The 19,857-nt window shown below is 38.1% G+C and overlaps 1 protein-coding gene across 1 annotated transcript in view; it reads left to right on the top strand.

Moving 5' to 3' along the window:
* LOC117290373 (neuronal acetylcholine receptor subunit alpha-3-like) overlaps positions 1 to 19,857 on the top strand; it is a 52,247-nt gene that overhangs the window by 12,978 nt on the left and 19,412 nt on the right. The window contains exon 2 of the mRNA XM_033771734.1: positions 11,924 to 12,063. Coding sequence (XP_033627625.1) covers positions 11,924 to 12,063 — 140 coding nt within the window. The remainder of the gene's footprint in view (positions 1 to 11,923; positions 12,064 to 19,857) is intronic.

Raw genomic sequence — 19,857 nt, forward strand, 5'->3', positions numbered from 1 at the left:
CATCAGATTGCGCCGTTTCTTGCAATGTTTTATACTATCAACATCTCTTTTTATAACCATTGTATTGCATTTTCTTGTAAATCTTTGATGTGGAATTTTTGTAATACATGTATGTGTTTTGTCATGTTTGCTGGCAAATAAAATGAAATGAAATCTCTCCACTGCTTGTTATGAAGAAGTTTGTACGCTAACAATGTGTTAAATATGCCTTTAAAGCACGTGTGTCACTTTGGTTATTGTCAAAGATCACCATCACTTAATTTGACCATCCATAGACATGAAATATTAAGAAACCCGTGAAAGTTTAACCTTCATCGGTCATACACGTGATCCTGTTTGTTCTGCAAATCTGTGAACATTTATATCTTTACTCCTGCCAATGTTATACACACCCTTTAAGAGAGTCTGACGTCATTAGTTCGTTCACATGTTTTTTCTTTTCTAATAAAAACAATTGATTGAGGTATTCTTTCACACTCAGACAATCAATGACTTTACAAGTTCTACACCGTAGTAATTAATTAAATGTCTGCGTGTGTTCATTTAATTGAAGTAGCTCGCAAGAACATAAATGAAGACTCATTTGGCTACAATCAACAACGTTCTGCGGTCATAAAATTCTTACTCTACATGATGTCAACAAAGGTGGCTGAAATTTAAAGGAACGTAGAGCTGTTGATAGTATACAACATTGTGAGAAACGGCTCCCTCTGAAGTTCCGTAGTTTTTGAGAAAGAAGAAATTTCTTACTCAAATAATATATAAAGACTTCAGGTCTAATGCTTTTTAAGGCATCTGAAAAAAAAAAATTAATTGTGCATCAAGTTAGGGTGTTTTTCTTTCATTAATCTTTTTTTCAACTCTGATTACCAACTGAGTTCAAATTATTACAAATTTATTATTTAATGCATAATTTGGGAAACAAATTGAAAAAAAAAAACGGAATATAGCATATTCTTTACGACGGCAAAGACGGTGTTGTCAGTGATTAAATGATACGGATGAAATTACCCACTTTTAAAACATAATATCAATCTCGGTGTCTTGATGTCACGTTTCTGTATCAATATAAATTATCTAAACAAGACAGCGTATTTTTTTTATATGAGTATTCGTTTCCAATTCCATCTTTCTTAGAGTTTCCTTTAAAGACGTTGGACACTACTGGTAATTGTCAAAGACCAGTTTTCTCACTTGATGTATCTAAACATATGCATAAAATAACAAACCCGTACAAATTTGAACTCAATTGGTCGTCGAAGTTGCAAGAATATAATGAGAGAAAAAACTTTCTTGTCACACAAAGTTGTGTGCTTTCAGATGCTTGATTTCGAGACCTTAAATTCTAATTCTGAGGTCTCGAAATCAAATTCGTGGAAAATTACGTCTTTCTCGAAAACTATGGCACTTCAGAGGGAGCCGTTTCACACAATGTTTTATACTATTAACCTTTCCCCATTACTCGTATAAAGGTTTTATGCTAATAATTATTTTGAGTAATTACCAATAGTGTCCACTGCCTTTAAGCTGGTGTAATTCTGAATAGCTTTATACTGTGGTCTGTTCTTCATTCTCCGTTCGTTCTTAATACACTATTATCATCTGCAACTTGGGAGATATTTTCTAAGGACTAAGGGGGACGTTTTGAATGATTAAGACATTTCAATAGGCCTTTTAGTATTCAACTATGAGGTAGAAATGTGTCGTTCTAAATAGAATAAATCGATGTGACGTTGGCATGCAGGAACCTATAATGCTTGAGGGAGGTCTGCGAACAGGGTAAGGATTTTGGTTACGTACGTCTCTTCGTTTAGCCAGTTTTATATTAATTATTATAATTAAAGGCACTGGACACTATTGGTAAGTACTCAAAATAGTTGTTAGTATAAAAAACTAACTTGGTAACGAGCATAGGAGAGCTGTTGATAGTTTAATTGTGAGTGTGTATAAAACATTGTGAGAAACGGTTCCCTCTGAAGTGACGTAGTTTTCGAGAAAGAAGTAGTTTTTAACGAATTTGATTTCCAGACCTCAAGTTGAGGATTTGAGGTCTCGAAATCAAGCATCTGAAAGCACACAACTTTTTGTGACCAGGGTGTTTTTTTCTTTCATAGTTATCTCGAAACTCCGACGACCGATCAATCTCAAATGTTCACAGGTTTGTTACTTTATGCAAGTGAGAAGACTGGTCTTTGACAATTACAAATAGTGTCCAGTTTCTTTAGAGAAGATACGAAAATTAGTTTGAATACATATACAATCATGTGCTTTATGAGGACGATTAGAACCTGAGATGATGAGGATTACAAATGATGACAGTAAATGAATATTACATACACAACTGTAATGGTACGGGCTCATACATGTACTGAGGCTACCACCTGACGTAATGAAAAACCTTTTCAACTCTATTACTATTCGGCGGTCTTATGTGTAGGTTTTATACTTGGTACTTTATTAGTCTTCAATTCGATATAAGCATTGCCACTGGCGTTATCAAGAAAAGGTGTCGTTTGCGCTTCCGTATTGAGCGGAATCAACAAGATATGATCGATCTCCTGGCACATTTATGCAGTTGTGGGTAGCTACCTGGGGACGGTTTATTCATCACTAATGACAGCTGGTCTCGGCCCCATCAATATTTCAGAAAGGTTGATCTGAAGGGACATACTTTGCCAATACCAGATTGATTGAAAACTGCATGCGGGGGGAATTTGACATAATGTGGCAAGTCCGGTGCTTTATAATCGCTCAAACATAAACTTGAGGTGAAGTTCGAGTTGAGTAAAAGGAATGGTGACAAGACTATTATTCTTAGTTGCTTCCTATGAGTCGAGATAAGGTACGTTATGGGTTATTTTAGTAGAGCAGCTGTTACTCATTGCTTGTTCCCTATATATCAATGGCAAGTGGTATAGAAGATATGTTTTATTCCACGGCTGGATAAACTTCTGGCAGTTTCTATAAAGACACTGGACACTATTGGTAATTGTCATAGACTAGCCTTTACAGTTGGTGTATCTCAACATATGCATAAAATAACAAACATGTGAACATTTGAGCTCAATCGGTCGCCGAAGTTGCGATATAATATTGAAAGAAAAATAACCATTGTCACACGAAGTTGGGTGCGTTTAGATGGTTGATTTCGAGACCTCAAGTTCTAAACTTGAGTTCTCGAAATCAAATTCGTGGAAAATTACTTCATTCTCGAAAACTATGGCACTTCAGAGGGAGCCGTTTCTCACAATGTTTTATACCATCAACCTCTCCCCATTATTACTCGTCACCAAGAGAGGTTTTATGCCAATAATTACCAATAGTGTCCACTGCCTTTAAATCAAGAAGAAAGTTTAAATTTACTGCTGTATGGGGGGGAGGCAGTGTATCCCCAATATGGATACACCACAATTGATTTAGTTTCTCATATTGGTGTTGTTTCTTCCGCTGGTTCTAACAATCTTTATTCAGGTTTAAAGGCAATGGACATTGACACTATTGGTAATTACTCAAAGTAATTATAAGCATAAAACATACTTGATAACGATCAACGGAGAGCTGTTTTTCGTTAAAACATTGTGAAAAACGGCTCCCTCCGAAGTAACGTAGTTTTTGAGAAAGAGCTCACACTAAAATAATTGAATCCAAAAAAGATTTCATGCCTGAAGCCTTTCTCGGTCATATGAAACACACACATTTTTTGGAACATTAGTATATTTTCTTTGATTATTCTCTCGCAACTTCGATTACCAATTGGGCCCACATGTTCACAGGTTTGTTAGTTGATACATGTTGGGATACACCAAGTGGGACTTTGACACGTGTCCAGGTAGCTTTTACAATTGTCGCATATACGTACATAAATCCGAATCGAGAACGTTCCAAAGTCACAATCTTAGAGAACACATGTCATGTTGAGTGGAATGTTTGGATTTCCACGTGGGGCTAAATTACATTTGAACAACGCGCCACTTCACATACGCGCTTCCGGAGTATGTTGCCCGTTATTGAGTCGTGTGCAAACCTTGAAGCCGGATGTGCGTCACTGCCAGCAAGAAAGATGTTAGTCCTGACCTTTTGCCATTTTCTAACCCAAACCGAAAATCTACTCCGCGGTGGTAAAATATAAAGCAAGACAAGTTCTCAACAGAACACTAACTACCTAGCACGTATAGATACACACATGTTGTTGTATAGGCTATTGATACCTCATTATGTAGTACTTAAAAAACCCATACACAAGTCAGCCGTCGATTTCACCAAACTCTTCCTAACTTAGGATTAATCTTAGGACTTAGGACGGGTTCAGTTCCGTATCCAAATACGTAGGACGCATTGAACTCATTGTAAGTTAGGACGGGTTACTCGTCCTAACTAGAGTTAGGATTGATCCTAGCATTTCGTGAAATCGGCTGCAGGTGTTTTAACAATGCTGACAGCAGTGTTACATTTTTATCCAAACTTCGTTGGAGACTTTACCCATCTAAGAGACAGACAAATTACACTGACTGCAGGACAGTGAGACAAGACCTGTAAGTTATGTTCAACTCTAGGCAGGTTTCTTTTGTCATTGTACCAAATGCTATAACTGTCAAGTCTATTTATTTTGTCTTCGCTTATTTGTTTGTGTCTATATGTCTAAGGCTGTTCCCCATACATGCCTCTGCTTATTTGAACAGCATGTCACTCATTAATAAATATACATACTTTGCAATACATAATGTATATAGCGCCACTAATACATAAAGAATGCAGCGCATTAGTCTGGGTATAAGTAGTTTTGATACACTTCTTGAATGTGCATACGAGTAAGATTCTCCGATTGATAAAATGAGTGCATTTTAGGTATAGGGGGGGGGGCACAATGAGAAAAGTGGCGACTTGATGCAGACTTAAAGGCAGTGGACACTATTGGTAATTGTCAAAGACTAGTCTTAACAGTTGGTATATCTCAACATATGCATACAATAACAAACCTGTGAAAATTTGAGCTCAATCGGTCGTCGAATTTGCGAGATAATAATGAAAGAAAAAACAGCCTTGTCACACGAAGTTGTGTGCTTTCTGATGCTTGATTTCGAGACCTCAAATTCTAAACTTGAGGTCTCGAAATCAAATTCGTGGAAATTACTTCTTTCTCGAAAACTACGTCACTTCAGAGGGAGCTGTTTCTCACAATGTTTTATACCATCTATCTCTCCCCATTACTTGTAATCAAGAAAGATTTTATGATGATAAATATTTTGAGTAATTACCAATAGTGTCCACTGCCTTTAAAACTGTACTACTACATGAACTGTACTATTTTACACATTATCAATTTCAATTCTCAGGGTTAATCTTTGCTCATACGACCATTGCATCCTATCCTTCCGATTCAAACCAACGTCACACAACCGAGACTGGATCGAGGCACAATAGTCTGGTCCCTTTTGTTAGAATGTGAAACGGCATCTATTATTTACATATCATACATGGAACGTGACTCAAATGTCGGCAACATCAGAAGATAAAGCCGGTGGAGATCCATGACCCAACTCTCCGCACGTATCTTCATAAAACCCACTGTTCCATTTCCATACAAACTGAAACATTGTATCCTCTGACAAAAACATATTCATCCATGCTTCAAGAAGTCTATATCTATTCTTGCTTCAGTTCTCCATATGTTTCAGTCGACGGAGCGGTACACATTGAAAAAAGTAATCCCGAAATCCAAATCCTCTTATAAAAAACACATATACACCTTTTTTATCTCAGCTACTAAAGCGGTAAAAACCATCTACTCGTCGCTAAAGCCAAATGTGAGCACTTTTCAATTAGAGTATTTTCTACTCCTTATATGAAATCTCTCCCCAACTCCAGTCCTTCTTGCCAATATAGATCGGATGTTTTATGCTGAAGGGGAAGGTCTTCTTGCCCTTTTAGCTTGATATTACATCGTCGAGATTGCATCCCGCCTAAAACACGCCCGGGGGCACGGCAGCGAGATTTGCTGGCGATTGCACACCAGGCGGTGTGTGGCAAGATAAAGCGGTCGCGTTTCCCCTCTCCGCGTCAACACTGGCCTCGTGGGGATGCCGGTGTGGTCCGAGCACCAGACCCTTGACCGTCGCTCTAATAAAGTCACCCTCGGGGAAATTTTTTCTTTTTTTTAACTTAGAAATCCTACTCAGAAACAAGGTCAACTGGCCCAATTTTTCAATAAAGTTGTATCAGGGGTTTTTGAAGAAAAAAAAACCTGAAAATGGTGTTTAATAAATTAGTCATAATTTAATTTGATTTCTTTAATAAATTAATTGAGCACTGGCCCACAAGGCATAATTTTTATGATTAGTTTTATTATAATTTCCACCTGTGAATTTTTAAATATTATGGATGGTAAAGTTTTTAATGTAGGCCTACGTGTATTTCATTTGTCATCTTTTACGTAAGTATAGATTATGTGTATAATAATTTTTTTATTCAAATAATTCTTATTTCATATTGTTTATTCAATACAAAATGAATTAATTAATGAATCAAGTTGATTTCAGTGCAAATGACGTTCAAAAAAGAACTAGAAAAATATACAAACAAGCAAAGAATTACCGTTTACTCAGATCAGACTCAGAGCTAAACAACTGGCAATAAACTTCACATTATCTGTGACAGAAAGAAGGTTTTAATATACCACAGGCGCGTTAGCTTGCCCTCATGACCGCCTTACAGAGGTATACACAATTCATAACTATGATATCTAGAAAAGTTAATCCAATAACACTGACCAGTGGCTGACACTGGTAAGGAGACTAAGGCCCTTTTCGAAACGACGGCTTCAGCTTCGGCTTCAGGCTAGCTTGGCCCCGCGGTTGTTTTGACAACTGCGCGTGATGTGCGTATATTAGGCGCTCAGGGCTTCAGACGAGAGGACGGAACCTGAAGCCGAATCCAAAGCCGAAGCCGTAATTTCGAAAAGGGTCTCAGTCTCCACTCCACCTACCCCTGATGTCTACATATTTTATTTGATTAAATTTTGTCCCCTCCTACTGATGGTGAAATCAAGGAAGGTTCAAGGACGGGAAACAAATATATAATTAATTTATAGAATTGCATATGGGGCAGGAAGATTCACAGAATGGCACGCGCGCTTAAGGCGATTGACGTGAACATTATTAGTGTTTATATCAAAGGTCTATATAATACACTGGGGAGATTCGGTGTAGGTTGACAGCAAACAAATCAAATAAGGGTTTGTATTCGTTTTGATACATTGTAAATATTACAATACCAAACTGGCGTAGGTATGGTTTATTGCAGAACAAATGATTACGCAGCCACGGGCTGCACCAAATAAAACTATAGAACAATGTTCCAAAACATTTAAAGACAAAAATCCCATTGACGTTTAAAATCCAGTCTGTTTTTGAACATCAAATGTGTAAAACGAAGTTCGTAATCGTCACGATAGTGCGAAGAACATCATTTACAGATCGTAAATTCAAGCAGCAATAAAACTTGTCCTCTGCATGCAACGTATGTTGGGGGGGTACGAGTTGACTTGGGTTCGAGTCGAGTTGACTTGAGTACGAGTTGACTTGGGTACGAGAGTCTGAGCACGAAGTACCCTGGGCCAAGTTCACTTGGGTATCAAGCATTGATCTCTAATGTAATAAGGGTACGAGTTAACCTGTGTGACAGTTGATTTGGATACGAGTTGACTTGGGTACGAGTTGACATGGGTACAATGTATTGGGTACGAGTTGACTTTGGGTCGAGTTAGCTTTGGTACCAACAAAATATGACCTGTCTCAGAACACTGTGTCCTATTTAATTATCAGAAGGGTCACGTTGAATAATAATGGATGATATTGTTTGATATTATAGAAGAATTAATCAAAGTTCAGCCATTCAGTAAGTCATCATCGTGTTAATTTGATTGGGTTGAACAAAGAAATAATAGAGTGGCCACTCGAACCAACGATCTCTGTATTAACATGTTTACGTTCTAACAACTGAACTTTCTATAACCCTGTGTTGGCGATCTTCCTATTCTATCAGTATCAAATCAATTACCGTTAAAGCCATTGGACACTTTCGGTAAACAGTTTTATCCAAAGGCCCACACTTCGTGTATCACAACTTATATATAAAATAACAAACCTGTATAAAGTTAGGCTCAATCGGCCATCGGAGTCGGGAGAAAATAACGGGAAAACCCACCCTTGTTTCCGCACGTTTCGCCGTGTCATGACATGTGTTTACTATAATCCGTAATTCTCGATGTCGAAACATGATAATTGTTTTAATGTTTTTTTCAAAAAGTAAAGCATTTCATGGAATAATATTTCAAGAGACGTCTTTTACCATTACCTTCTGTAAACCTTGTAAATTATTTGTAAATCTGTGAACTTTTACTTTTTTTCTGTTCCGAAAGTGTCCACTGCCTTAGAGTGAGATTTGCATGGACACAGTGTACATCAATCTCTTTATGTGTTGCAGTGGTTCTGAAAAGAACCGGAAGAAACTTTGATTGTATTCCACATTGCAAAGTTTGTTTTTCTTTTGCTGAAAGTTTCCTCACTACAAACTAAGGTATACACCTATACCAAAGAATGCTTCACTTTAATATGACATTGTTTCTTGTAAAAGTATATCGAGTTTTAATTCTTGCACTTCCTAAGCTACACTGGTAGAAAAATTCATTAATATTAAAATCCTCCACTGTAAAAGGCCTTTTTGAAAGCAAGCTAAAACTCATATTGTATTTATACAAGCAAAAAAGAAGATCTATTTATAGATAACCATGTTGTTTGTCCAGTTTATCAAAGCACGCAACCAAGCTAAGGCCGGAGGGCATAGTAGTCTGGTATCCTGTCTTCTAATGTAATAGACACAATTAATCTTAACGCATCTGCATGTAAAATTGGAGGCATACTAGCCACAGTGCCCCGGGCCATGCTGATATTTTCTCTTAACACTCTACACAGTTTATGTAAAAGATACTCGTTTTAATTCCCAAGCAAATTGCATTTCCCCAACACACACAATCCAAGTGTGTCAATTTGCAAAGCGCGTTTAGAGGATTGAGCCAGAGTGGTTCCACAGTATACGCTACTATTAACACTAGAGCTAAATGATGCAATTCCAATTCAGCCCATTAATGATGCACACGTAAAGCCAAAATAACCATAATGTGCGTCATTTAATTCATATACCCCGAGGGTACACCGTCCAGTAGACTGGTCTTTATACTCTGGGTTTACTTTAATGTAATAAAGGGTGTTTGTTAATGCCTTCGAAGACCCTTCTTTCAAGTCCAAGTAATACCATTATAAGCTTGACCTAGCACGTAAGAAGTTCAATTAGTCACACGTAAGTGAAACTTTGAGAGGGAAGGTAAGAACGAGCCAATAAAACAGGCGAACCGATAAACATGTGAAATGATTTCCATAATGTATAATATGCATAAGTTCGGTGTACATAGTTCAGATAGTGGTTCGACAGGAGTTTATGAACACTTTGTTAACTGTAAAATTTCAAGGACGTGGGAAGTTTAAATCCCCAAACCGTACACTCTAAATCACTTCCCGGTCAGAATTGACCCGAACTGGGTCCCATTCCTGTCAAAATGACCCGGAAATTTATTACAAAATGGAACTCTAGCTGGGATTATGCGTCAAGTTGGGCGTTTCTGGGTCATTGTGACACAGATTCGGGATCATACTGATCCCAATGGGTCTGGCCTATGGTTTAAAAAACAAACGGAATGTTCACAAAGATTTTGCTTCATGTTGACCCATTTATGTGGGTTACTATCAAAGGTCAGGCCCCAGGATACCTGGATCAGGGTAATTTTTGATTCAGATGTTTCTAAGGTGTTTAATGCGTTACATCACACAGTTTTACAACATATTTATTATGACACTGTTGTTGATGCTTTATGTTATTTTTTACGACAGTTAATACGCAACAAAAAAATACAGAAGTATACAAATGATTTTTGGGGGTGAACAAAGAATTGACTAGAGTGTATAAACAACAACTTTACGACACCACAATGGGATAGGTTGGACATAAATATTACCAAAAGAGATTCACCACAACCTCTGCTCAGAACTTAAAGGTCATTTATGGCAAATTCATATACGCAATGATCAAAAGGTCCTTACATAAAAAAATCGTTTAAGTTAAAAAAAAAAAAAAAAAAAAAAAAAAAAATAATAATAATAATAATAATAATAATAATAATAATACTGTTTTTGGCAAAATCCATACAAACTGCACTAAGGACTTTATATATCCTCCACAACATCATCTAAAACTGCAACGTTAGCACTTCGGGTAATTACTTAAATTCGCAATTGGTTCGTCAGAGAGTAGTTAAACTGGCACGAGTGGCCATCCAATCTGTTAACACCAGCACGGTGTGTATCCAACAGCCCTGTTGAAATGTGGATAAATAAGTCCAAGTCAAGTCTGAAGACTAGCTGTCAAATAATAAGAGAGCTGTGGTCAGTAGGTCACTTCAGGTTACAGTTGCTGTATACTATATCAAGTGACCTTGCATTCCAAATTAAACCTCGCACCATCTTAAAAGCTGTGGACACTATTGGTAATTACTCGGAACTATTGTTAGCATTAAAACATACTTGGTGTTGAGCATTGGAGAGCCAATGACGGTATAAAACATTTTTGAGAACGGCTCCCTCTTGAGTAACGTAGTTTTTTGAGAATGAGGTAATTTCTCACTCAATTATCTAATAGACTTCAGGCCTGAAGCCTATTATTAGGCATCTGAAGGCAAACAAATGTGTGCACAAGGGTGTTTTTTCTTTCACGGTTCTCTTGCAACTTCAATGACCAATTGAGTTCAAATTTTCACAGGTTTGTTATTGTTTGTTATGCATATGTTGGGATACACCAAGTGAGAAGACTGGTCTTTGGCAATTACCAATAGTGTCTAGTGCCTTTTTAAGGACACTTCAGAGATATCTCCTTAAGAGTGCCAAGTTTAAGCCATATTAATTTTGGTTTTTACCCATACACCGATGTGTGTTAGCACTGTATACTCAGTACTTTCCCGAGTCCTGTGAAAAAATATCACAGGCATGTTACTCGGGTGGGATTCGAACCCACGACCCTTGCAATTCTAGAGCAGTGTCTTACCAACTAGACTACCGAGGTTGCCCGGCAGCTAGAGGCAGTTCGAATCCTATGTTTTGGCAGCGGGTACCGCAACGATATGGCGGGAGATTCTTGGCGGATATTAAACGCCAATTTATCTTTCCACAATTGGTTTCCTGACCATAACATTTATTGATCACTATCATGTTAGCCTTGTGAGAGGAGGTTTAGAGGATCTTAACCCTTAAGCGCGCGACGGTTACTATGGTTACCGAGTGGACATGTTGTTTTCTTAGACAGAAGAAATATTCCAGGGAACGGGAGATCATCAACAACGGCAAATTATGAAAAATCGAGGTTTCATCCTCAAACAACTCAAAACCAAAATTAATACTCATTAATTTCCCCGAAGCAAATTTAACATCTGAATCGTTGTGGCACCCGCTGCTAAAGTATAGGATTTGAACTGCTTCTAGCTACCGGGAAATATATGTCACAACCATTACAACAGTGGCTATTATGAAATAATTGGACGATTTGAAAGAGAAAAAAAAATCAAAGATACTTTCTATTGACGTGAACCACGTCCGCAACGGCACCGTTCAAACTCAGTTATTGTCTGTTCATGAAATTTGTCAGTTCGAAAGTAATTTTGTCCAGTATGAACTAATTAAGGCCAACATTTTTCAGTTTGAAAGCTTTCTTTTAAAAATGAAGAGGGAAAAATGACTGGCCAGATTGCAACGAAAAGTAAAAGAATAATAACCATTACAATTAGGGCATTACATATTTTCCTCTCATTTTTTCTTTTTTGCAGTGTGTGATGGTTCACCAGAGGAGAGCAAACTCCTGAATATGTTGATAGAGAATTACAACTTCTCAGTCCGCCCGGTCAAGAATGACTCTTTACCCCTCAAGGTCTACATGGGATTATCCATCTCCCAGATTATTGATGTGGTAAGCCTTTATATCATCCGATTAAATGACAGATAATCCGTCCCAGAGAGTGTTACCAAGATCGAGGTGCTTAAAGGTGCTGGCGCGTTAAACTTTTGCCGTACAGTGTCCAATGTGCTAAACACAGAATAGTGTTGCTTAGCAGAATCAGGTTACCAGCCCAAACGACATTAAGTTTACATTGTTGTGGCTGGTGCCTGACTGTTTTTTCGCTTAGCAAAGAAATTTTTCAGCAGTATAATGTTCTGCTTAACAGCTTTATGAAATTGGGTCCCGGCCAGTGCGTGCTTTGAATTGATCTGAAGCAAATGACGTCATTTGAGAAGGGCGCCCTCGGCTAGAGGTCAAAGAATGCTATTTGTTGACCCATCACGCGCCACGTGCGTATACCGTTAATTTGTATTGTAACTTTAATATGTTCTTGATCATTAAAAATGATGGGCAGTGTAACCCGGAGGCCTTGATGGTGAAGAAATGTTCAGTTTTATAAGTAGGAGGGGGACCCCAAAATAATAGGTGAAACCCGGGGAAATAGTGGAGACTGGAAATACATTCGCATGCGAGGCTTCGGTCTGGGATTCGAACAGGGGTCTATATACGAAAGTGAAAGATGGTGAGAGAAACACTGCCAAATGGGAATACAGTGGAATAAGACGGTTCTTCAATTGAGTTAGTTATCAAGACCAATGTCGATGAGCAAAACAAAAATGTTAAGTACTACAAAAAATCCTTTGGCCGAGCATCAAGAACGGTACCAAGAAATGGTGGTTCATGTCCATGGTTCTTGGTAGCCTTTTGTCAAAACCTTCGAACCCGTCCAAGCGTCACTAGGGCCTTGACAGAAGGCCAGGTTCTTGGTGGATTCCTTCTGTCCTATGACACATGACATCGAAACGTCGAGTTGAAACCAACGGTTCTTTTCAGAACCACCCCAACTCATTAGAGATAGTCATTACATGGCGTTACCGCAAACCTTTCCATATCGTATATCCACCATGCAAAGTTTCAAATCCTACTTGACACATGGCAAGTTAATTTGTAAAAAGAATTAGTAAGTGACAATCCGGTTCGTGACTCAGAATCTTCTAAAGCAATTAACAGATTATAATTGCACGTTTCTCCACCAGTCCCCGTCTATGTACAATCTTAAATATACCTTGTGAATTTTGTCCAAACTGATTTTGAGTAAATCCAGTGAGATGGATTAATGGTGATACTTAGAGATAATCCTTAGCATTGAAATGATGATACACACAATTTTCTCCCGAATGATTGGTATACCATTGTCTTTGTCAGGTTCCTTTTTTACTACTAAAGGCAGTGGACACTATTGGTAATTACTCAAAATAAATGTTAGCATAAAACCTTACTTGGTAACGAGTAATGGGGAAAGGTTGGTTGTATAAAACATTGTGAGAAACGGCTCCCTCTGAAAAAGCGTAGTTTTCAAGAAAGAAGTATAATTTTCCACGAATTGATTATCTCCCAACTTTGATGACCGATGAGCTCAAAGTTTCACAGGTTTGTTATTTTATGCATGTTGAGATACAGCAAGTGAGAAGACTGGTCTTTGACAATTACCAAAGGTGTCCAGTGTATTTAACACATGAGGCGTTGAAGATGCATACTGGAAGAACAATATAGAATAACTGAAATGAACTAAGAACTTTTCAGTTTTAACTAAAAGTTTTCATTTTTCAATTTTTGTTTGTAATATACAGCATTTTTTCTTGAAGTTGTTTACAAAAAATATGTTAAAATTGTGCTGTTTTTCTTCCTGAAATATTTCTGGAAAAACAAAGTAAGAATTGTGTGCATAAACCCAACGAAAAGGGATACTGTGTTTATCATTTATGCGCAAACAGGAGACAGATTCGTTTATCCCTTAAAACTCGAACTTGACAAAAAGTGCGATAAATTGCTATCAAAAATGTGAAATTTACCCATTTCAGAAATGTGAGTCTAGAAAAATTGTATTTCTTGAGATGTAGAGCATGCTTTTCACACTTTAGATGAGACAACGGTAACGCAAAACAAAATGCTTTAAAATCCTGTAGATTTAAAAACAAAAATGGGGGGAAAAAAATGAAAATAAAAATAAAACTGTTTAAGGTGAACTGAATTAAGCTGACTTCATTATATCAAACCGGACGACCTTTAAATTGAGTTGCTTTTATTTGACATGATTTGACAGAGTATTCCTCTGAAAACGAAACTTCTCAGCGAAAGAAGAAGGAAAAACCGATTTCTGCACGTAACACCCAGAGGGCCCATGCGTTAGAAATACGTCTCATCAAACCGGGGTGTTTTGTTTCAATGTTCCTCCCTATTTGACTTAAGAAAGTTGGAGGGTTTTAATAATTCGATGGGGGATGGAGGGCCTTGCTATATTTCCGCTTTGACACAATGATGATATGCTTTCGCAGGTGCTTATTGAGTTATAACTCCCTCTGCGCTCATCGGTTAGCTCGGACACGTGCTGGATGTTAGGTAAACAAAACCTGAAAGCTTCCCGTGTGTGACAGAGCTTGTTAAAGGCCACCGGACACCTTTGGTAGTTGTCAAAGCAGTATTCTAACTTGTGTGTATTCCAACAAATGCATAAAATAGAAAATAATATGTGAACATTTTGAGTTAAATTTCTAATCGAAGTTGCGCATAATAATTTGTGGGCTTTCAGTAAAAAAAAAAAAATCTATATTAATTATTATCATTAAAGGCACGACACGTTTGGTAATATTGTCAAAGACCAGTATTCTCACTTGTCAAAGAGCAGTATTCTAAACTGTGAATCCTAACATTGTTATGCATAAAATAGCAATTATGTGAACATTTGGAGCTCAACTGGTCATAGAAGTTGCACAGTGTTTTCAGATATCTAAATAATGTCTTTTATTTATTATCATTACAAGACACTGGACACGTTTGGTAATATTGTCAAAGACCAGTATTCTCACTTGGTGTATCTCAACATATGAATAGAATAACAAACCTGTGAACATTTGGACTCAATTATTGGTCGTCGAAGTTGCCAGAGAATAATGCAAGAAAAACCACCCTTGGTGCACAATTTTGTATGCTTTCAGAAGCTACAAAAAAGGCTTCAGGCCTGAAGTCTTTAAAACAATTGAGTGAGAAACTACCTCTTCCTAAAAAACTACGTACCTCAGAGGGAGCCGTTGCTCACAAAGTTTAATATTATCGACAGCTCTCCAGTACTCGTTACCAAATAAATTTAGTTTTATGGTTACAGTTATCTTAAGTAATTACCAATAGTGTCCAGCAGCCGATTTCACGCTAAGATTAAAGTCACCTGGAAGTGGTATTTTTTCAAAATAAAGCTTTTGTCACTAATATATGTTTTGATGAGTGGAATGTGAATAAACAGTTAACTAAGGTTTAAAAAAATCAGTTCTTATGTTATTTACAAATTTAAGAGTAGACCCCGACCCGAGAGGGCGCTGTTCGTGACGTCAATCGAGGCAGACTTTGCCTGTAATGCATAGAGTAAACACAATTGCAAAGTACACGTACGGACCAAGTCGTGAGTTTGTACGTTTCAAAACAAATTTTTTTTTCCCGGCATTGCCGACCAGGTGTATTGCTGCTGAATGCAGAAAAACACTTTTTGAAATGAACCAACTCACGACTTAGACGTACATGTACTTTGCACGTGTGTTTACTATACGCATTGCAGGCAAAGTCTGCCTCGATTGACGTCACAAAAGGGGTAGGCGGAGTCAGCCCCCCAAACAACTTTATATATTTTGTAAACATATAAATCGTGACAAACAAATACTAAACAAATTGTGTTATTGTTCGTAAGCATATACTCTTATGTTTGAAAGAAAAAAAATTATATTTCCAGGTGACTTTAACTTTCTCGAGTTATAGGAAGAGTAACTCGTCCTAACTTAGGATGGGTTCAATGCGTCCTAACGTCGATGGATACGGATCTTAACTCATCCTTAGTCCCAAGATTAATCCCAAGTTAGAAAGAGTTTTGTGAAATCGACGGCTGTGCCTTTAAGGTGTGTGTGTGGGGGGGGGGGGGGGGTGGCCCTCCTCTTCACTGCCTGGATGTAACATAAGGAACATCGAGCGATGATGTACTTCTTCCACACGGGTTTTATCATTAATTCATGGGTTTTTGTATGTGCTGTAATTATTTTTTTCGGTCCTCCCGGGGCGGTTTATAGATTTGGTGTTGCATTAGATCGTGTGGGACGCGCAGAGCTGAATAGTATCGTAGCTGTTGATTAACAGCCCCCCCTCCCCCTCCCCCTCCCCCACCACCACCTACATATGAACAAACAACCTGCTTGCAATTATGCTATATACTGTTCATATTTAGATTCATTCCATATGGTCGACATTTCCCCCTAATTCACCCAATTTAAATTCTGATGAATTAATTTTCGTGAACAATTCAATCCGTATTTTTTGTTACTGGCTGGCGTATTATTGGGTTGACAGTATACATTATAAATTGTGGCTGAAAAGATGGCATGAAAAACGATTGGCATAAAGATCGTTACATCTCCTATTGACAAGTGTCATTGTCATAGCCATAGATTATATCTTTGTCATCAAGAGCACCCAGCGTCTCGTCATTGCCATAGCCATTGCCTTTATCTTTGTCACTCGCCATTGTCATAGGCATCGTGTCTTTTAAGTTAACGCCTTCTCCTATGTCAATATCACCAAAAGACATGTACGTCATTGTCGTGTTTAAATGAAATGGAAGACATGGTCGTTGTTTTCAATTAGCCATCTTCATTACACAATCAACAACATTATTAAAACACATGTAAGTCATGTCCTTTCTCAAGATCACAAGGCCATCGTCGCTTTCGTGTACATGAAACGATCAACATCATCAGCGAATTATGTAATATGTCATTGTCATTTTTAATTGGTGTTTTTCTTTGCATTATTCCCTTGCAACTTCGATGACTAATTGAGTCCAAATTGTCACAGATTTGTTTTTTATGCAAATGTTTGGAGTACACCAAAATGAGAATGCTGGTCTTTGCCATTTACAAAAGGTGTCCAGTGCCTTTTAATCTATATTATGTTGTTTTCCCACATTGCAAATTTTCCAATCATCTTTATAATTGACGAACATAACATCAACACTCCCTATTTATTATTGTCTTTCCCATCAGTTGAGCTTGCTCTCCAGGTCAGATACACATCATCACTTCGGATCAACAGATCCCATCTTATCATCAGAAACCGTTTTCACCACAACATTTACACGGGATTGCTTTGCAATCGGCTTCAGTCGGTTTATAACTCTGAGTTTAAAACCCTAAAAAAAATCCCCGCTCTCTCCAGTTCTTTATCTCCAGAAAGAAAAATGCAATCACCATTATCAGGAAGAAAACAAGACCATCTATCCCATCTCGTCAATAATGTAATATCGGCGGCATTCCAGTTAGCAATCCTATATTGCCAACTCTACCCTTGGGCAAGCCAGGTCTCTGTAATCTCAGAGCTTGCCGTACAACCCCCCCCCCCCCCCCCGTCCAAAATTCCTCTCGCTCCACCCCCACGCTAGACTTGACTCAAGTCCCAATCCCGTGCCATCGCAAGAAAACTACTGTTTTTGTGATGCTCTGCATACCCCAACCTGTCATTATCGGGATAACCTCTCTATACGGATTGTTTGCTATAGTTGGCGTGATATTCTTGGGGACCTCTCACTTGGAAAACGGGACTTGAATCAAGTCTACCCCCACGACAGCTTGCCGTGCAGCCCGTCTCCCCCTCCAACCAAATGATATATTCAAGCTTGCCGTGCCCCCCCCCCCCCCACCCTCCCCAACCAAATGCCATGTTCCACTCGCTTCATCCCACCTGAACAATCCTCTCTCTTTAGCGGGGATTTTCATCTTAAGATTAAACACCGATTTACATGCACAGCATATAGAGTTAAATCATCCGCCTTGGCATCTTCTTGCAATATTCCTAACATCTTAATACGCCGCTTAGATATCGCTTCGGGGGAGCCGGAACGCCGCCCAAGCGATCGTAATTCCGTGGATTGATTTTGTCCGGGTGATAACAGAATGTAAATGTTCACAATCTTTATTTTTGGTCTGTTGGACTGTGATAGGGGAGGCCATAACCTTCTCAGTAAAGGGTTAAATTTGTTAAAAACTTCAGCTGAGGTTTTAAAGACTTTGAAATCTTCACCACTTCATTGGTTTTTATTTCTTGTGTTCATTGACTGTAAACTTCACGTCCGTCCGATGCTATTTTTTGAACCCCGTAATTAATCGACTTTTTTTCTCGATACTTGCGAATGGTAGATCAATAAAGTTCAACGGCCAAACTTTCTAATGGCGGAGGTTTAAAAGCACTGGACACTATTGGTAGTTACTCAAAGTAATTGTTAGCATAAAAACTTACTTGGTATAAAGAGCAATGGAGAGCTGTTGGTTATAAAACGTTGTGAGAAACGGCTCCCTCTCTGAAGTAGCGTAGTTTTTGAGAAAGAGGTAACTTCTCACTCAAATTTTAAAATACTTCAGCTGAAGCCTTTTGCTATGCATCTCGAAGCACACAAAGTTATGCGACAAGGGTGTTCTTACTTTCATTATTCTCTTGCAACTTCGAAGAGTCCAAATAAATGTATGGACAATGTTGGAATACACAGAGTGAGATAACTGATCTGTACACCATACCAAATGTGTCCACATCGGTGGATTTCACAAAGATTTAAAGACCCTAGACCAGTCTTCTCACTTGATGTATCTCAACCTATGCATAAAATAACGAACCTGTGAAAATTTGAGCTCAATCGGTCGTCGAATTTGCGAGATAATAATGAAAGAAAAAAACACCCTTGTCACACGAAGTTGTGTGCTTTCTGATGCTTGATTTCGAGACCTCAAACTCTAAACTTGAGGTCTCGAAATCAAATTCGTGGAAAAATACTTCTTTCTCGAAAACTATGGCACTTCAGAGGGAGCTGTTTCTCACAATGTTACATACCATTAACCTCTCCCCATTACTCGTAATTAAGAAAGGTTTTATGATGATAATTATTTTGAGTAGTAACCAATAGTGTCCACTGCCTTTAAGAAACTAGTCTTATCTCGAGTTAGGGGCTAGCCTTACATCTTTAATATTTGTCCTAAGTTAGCCTTTAACGTCCAGAGCTGGACAATCAAAACAGACGAAGAAAACAGGAAGAAAATCTTCCTCAGCATCTTCCTCAGCCTAATGTGGCTTTCGGATCATTTTGGTTGTGAGTGTTTGCTTATCAAGGCGTATCATATTTCCTTTTTTCATATTTCCGTTTTTCTTTTTCTCTGACTATTTTTCCGGTCAGGGAAACCCATCACTGTGAGTTGAAACAGGTTCTTTATTCCTACCGCAAAAAGACTCAGAATTCTTTCATAACTTTTACTCTGATATGTATTTGCATGCTTTTTGATATGGATGTTTTAATATAAAGCACACACAAAATATTTTCTGTAAGTTTCTAAATAAATTGTACAAATTTCCATAGTTAACGGCCTGACGTTTTTCGACTCTAGCGGAGTCTTTCTTGAAGGCTAAAAATGACAACTCAAAATGCAAGAACATGTATCGAAGTGCAACATAAGCAGTGAAGTGGAAAAAAAACATGAATATGGAGAGAGAGAGAGAGAGAGAGAGAGAGAGAGAGAGAGAGAGAGAGAGAGAGAGAGAGAGAGAGAGAGAGAGTTGAAAAGCACAATTCAAAAAGCAGGGGTGAAAACCAAAAGAAGATGAGAACTAAAAGAACTGTACAATATCAAA

The sequence above is a fragment of the Asterias rubens genome, chromosome 5, assembly GCF_902459465.1.
Source record: "Asterias rubens chromosome 5, eAstRub1.3, whole genome shotgun sequence".
NCBI classification, from domain to species: Eukaryota; Metazoa; Echinodermata; class Asteroidea; order Forcipulatida; family Asteriidae; genus Asterias; species Asterias rubens.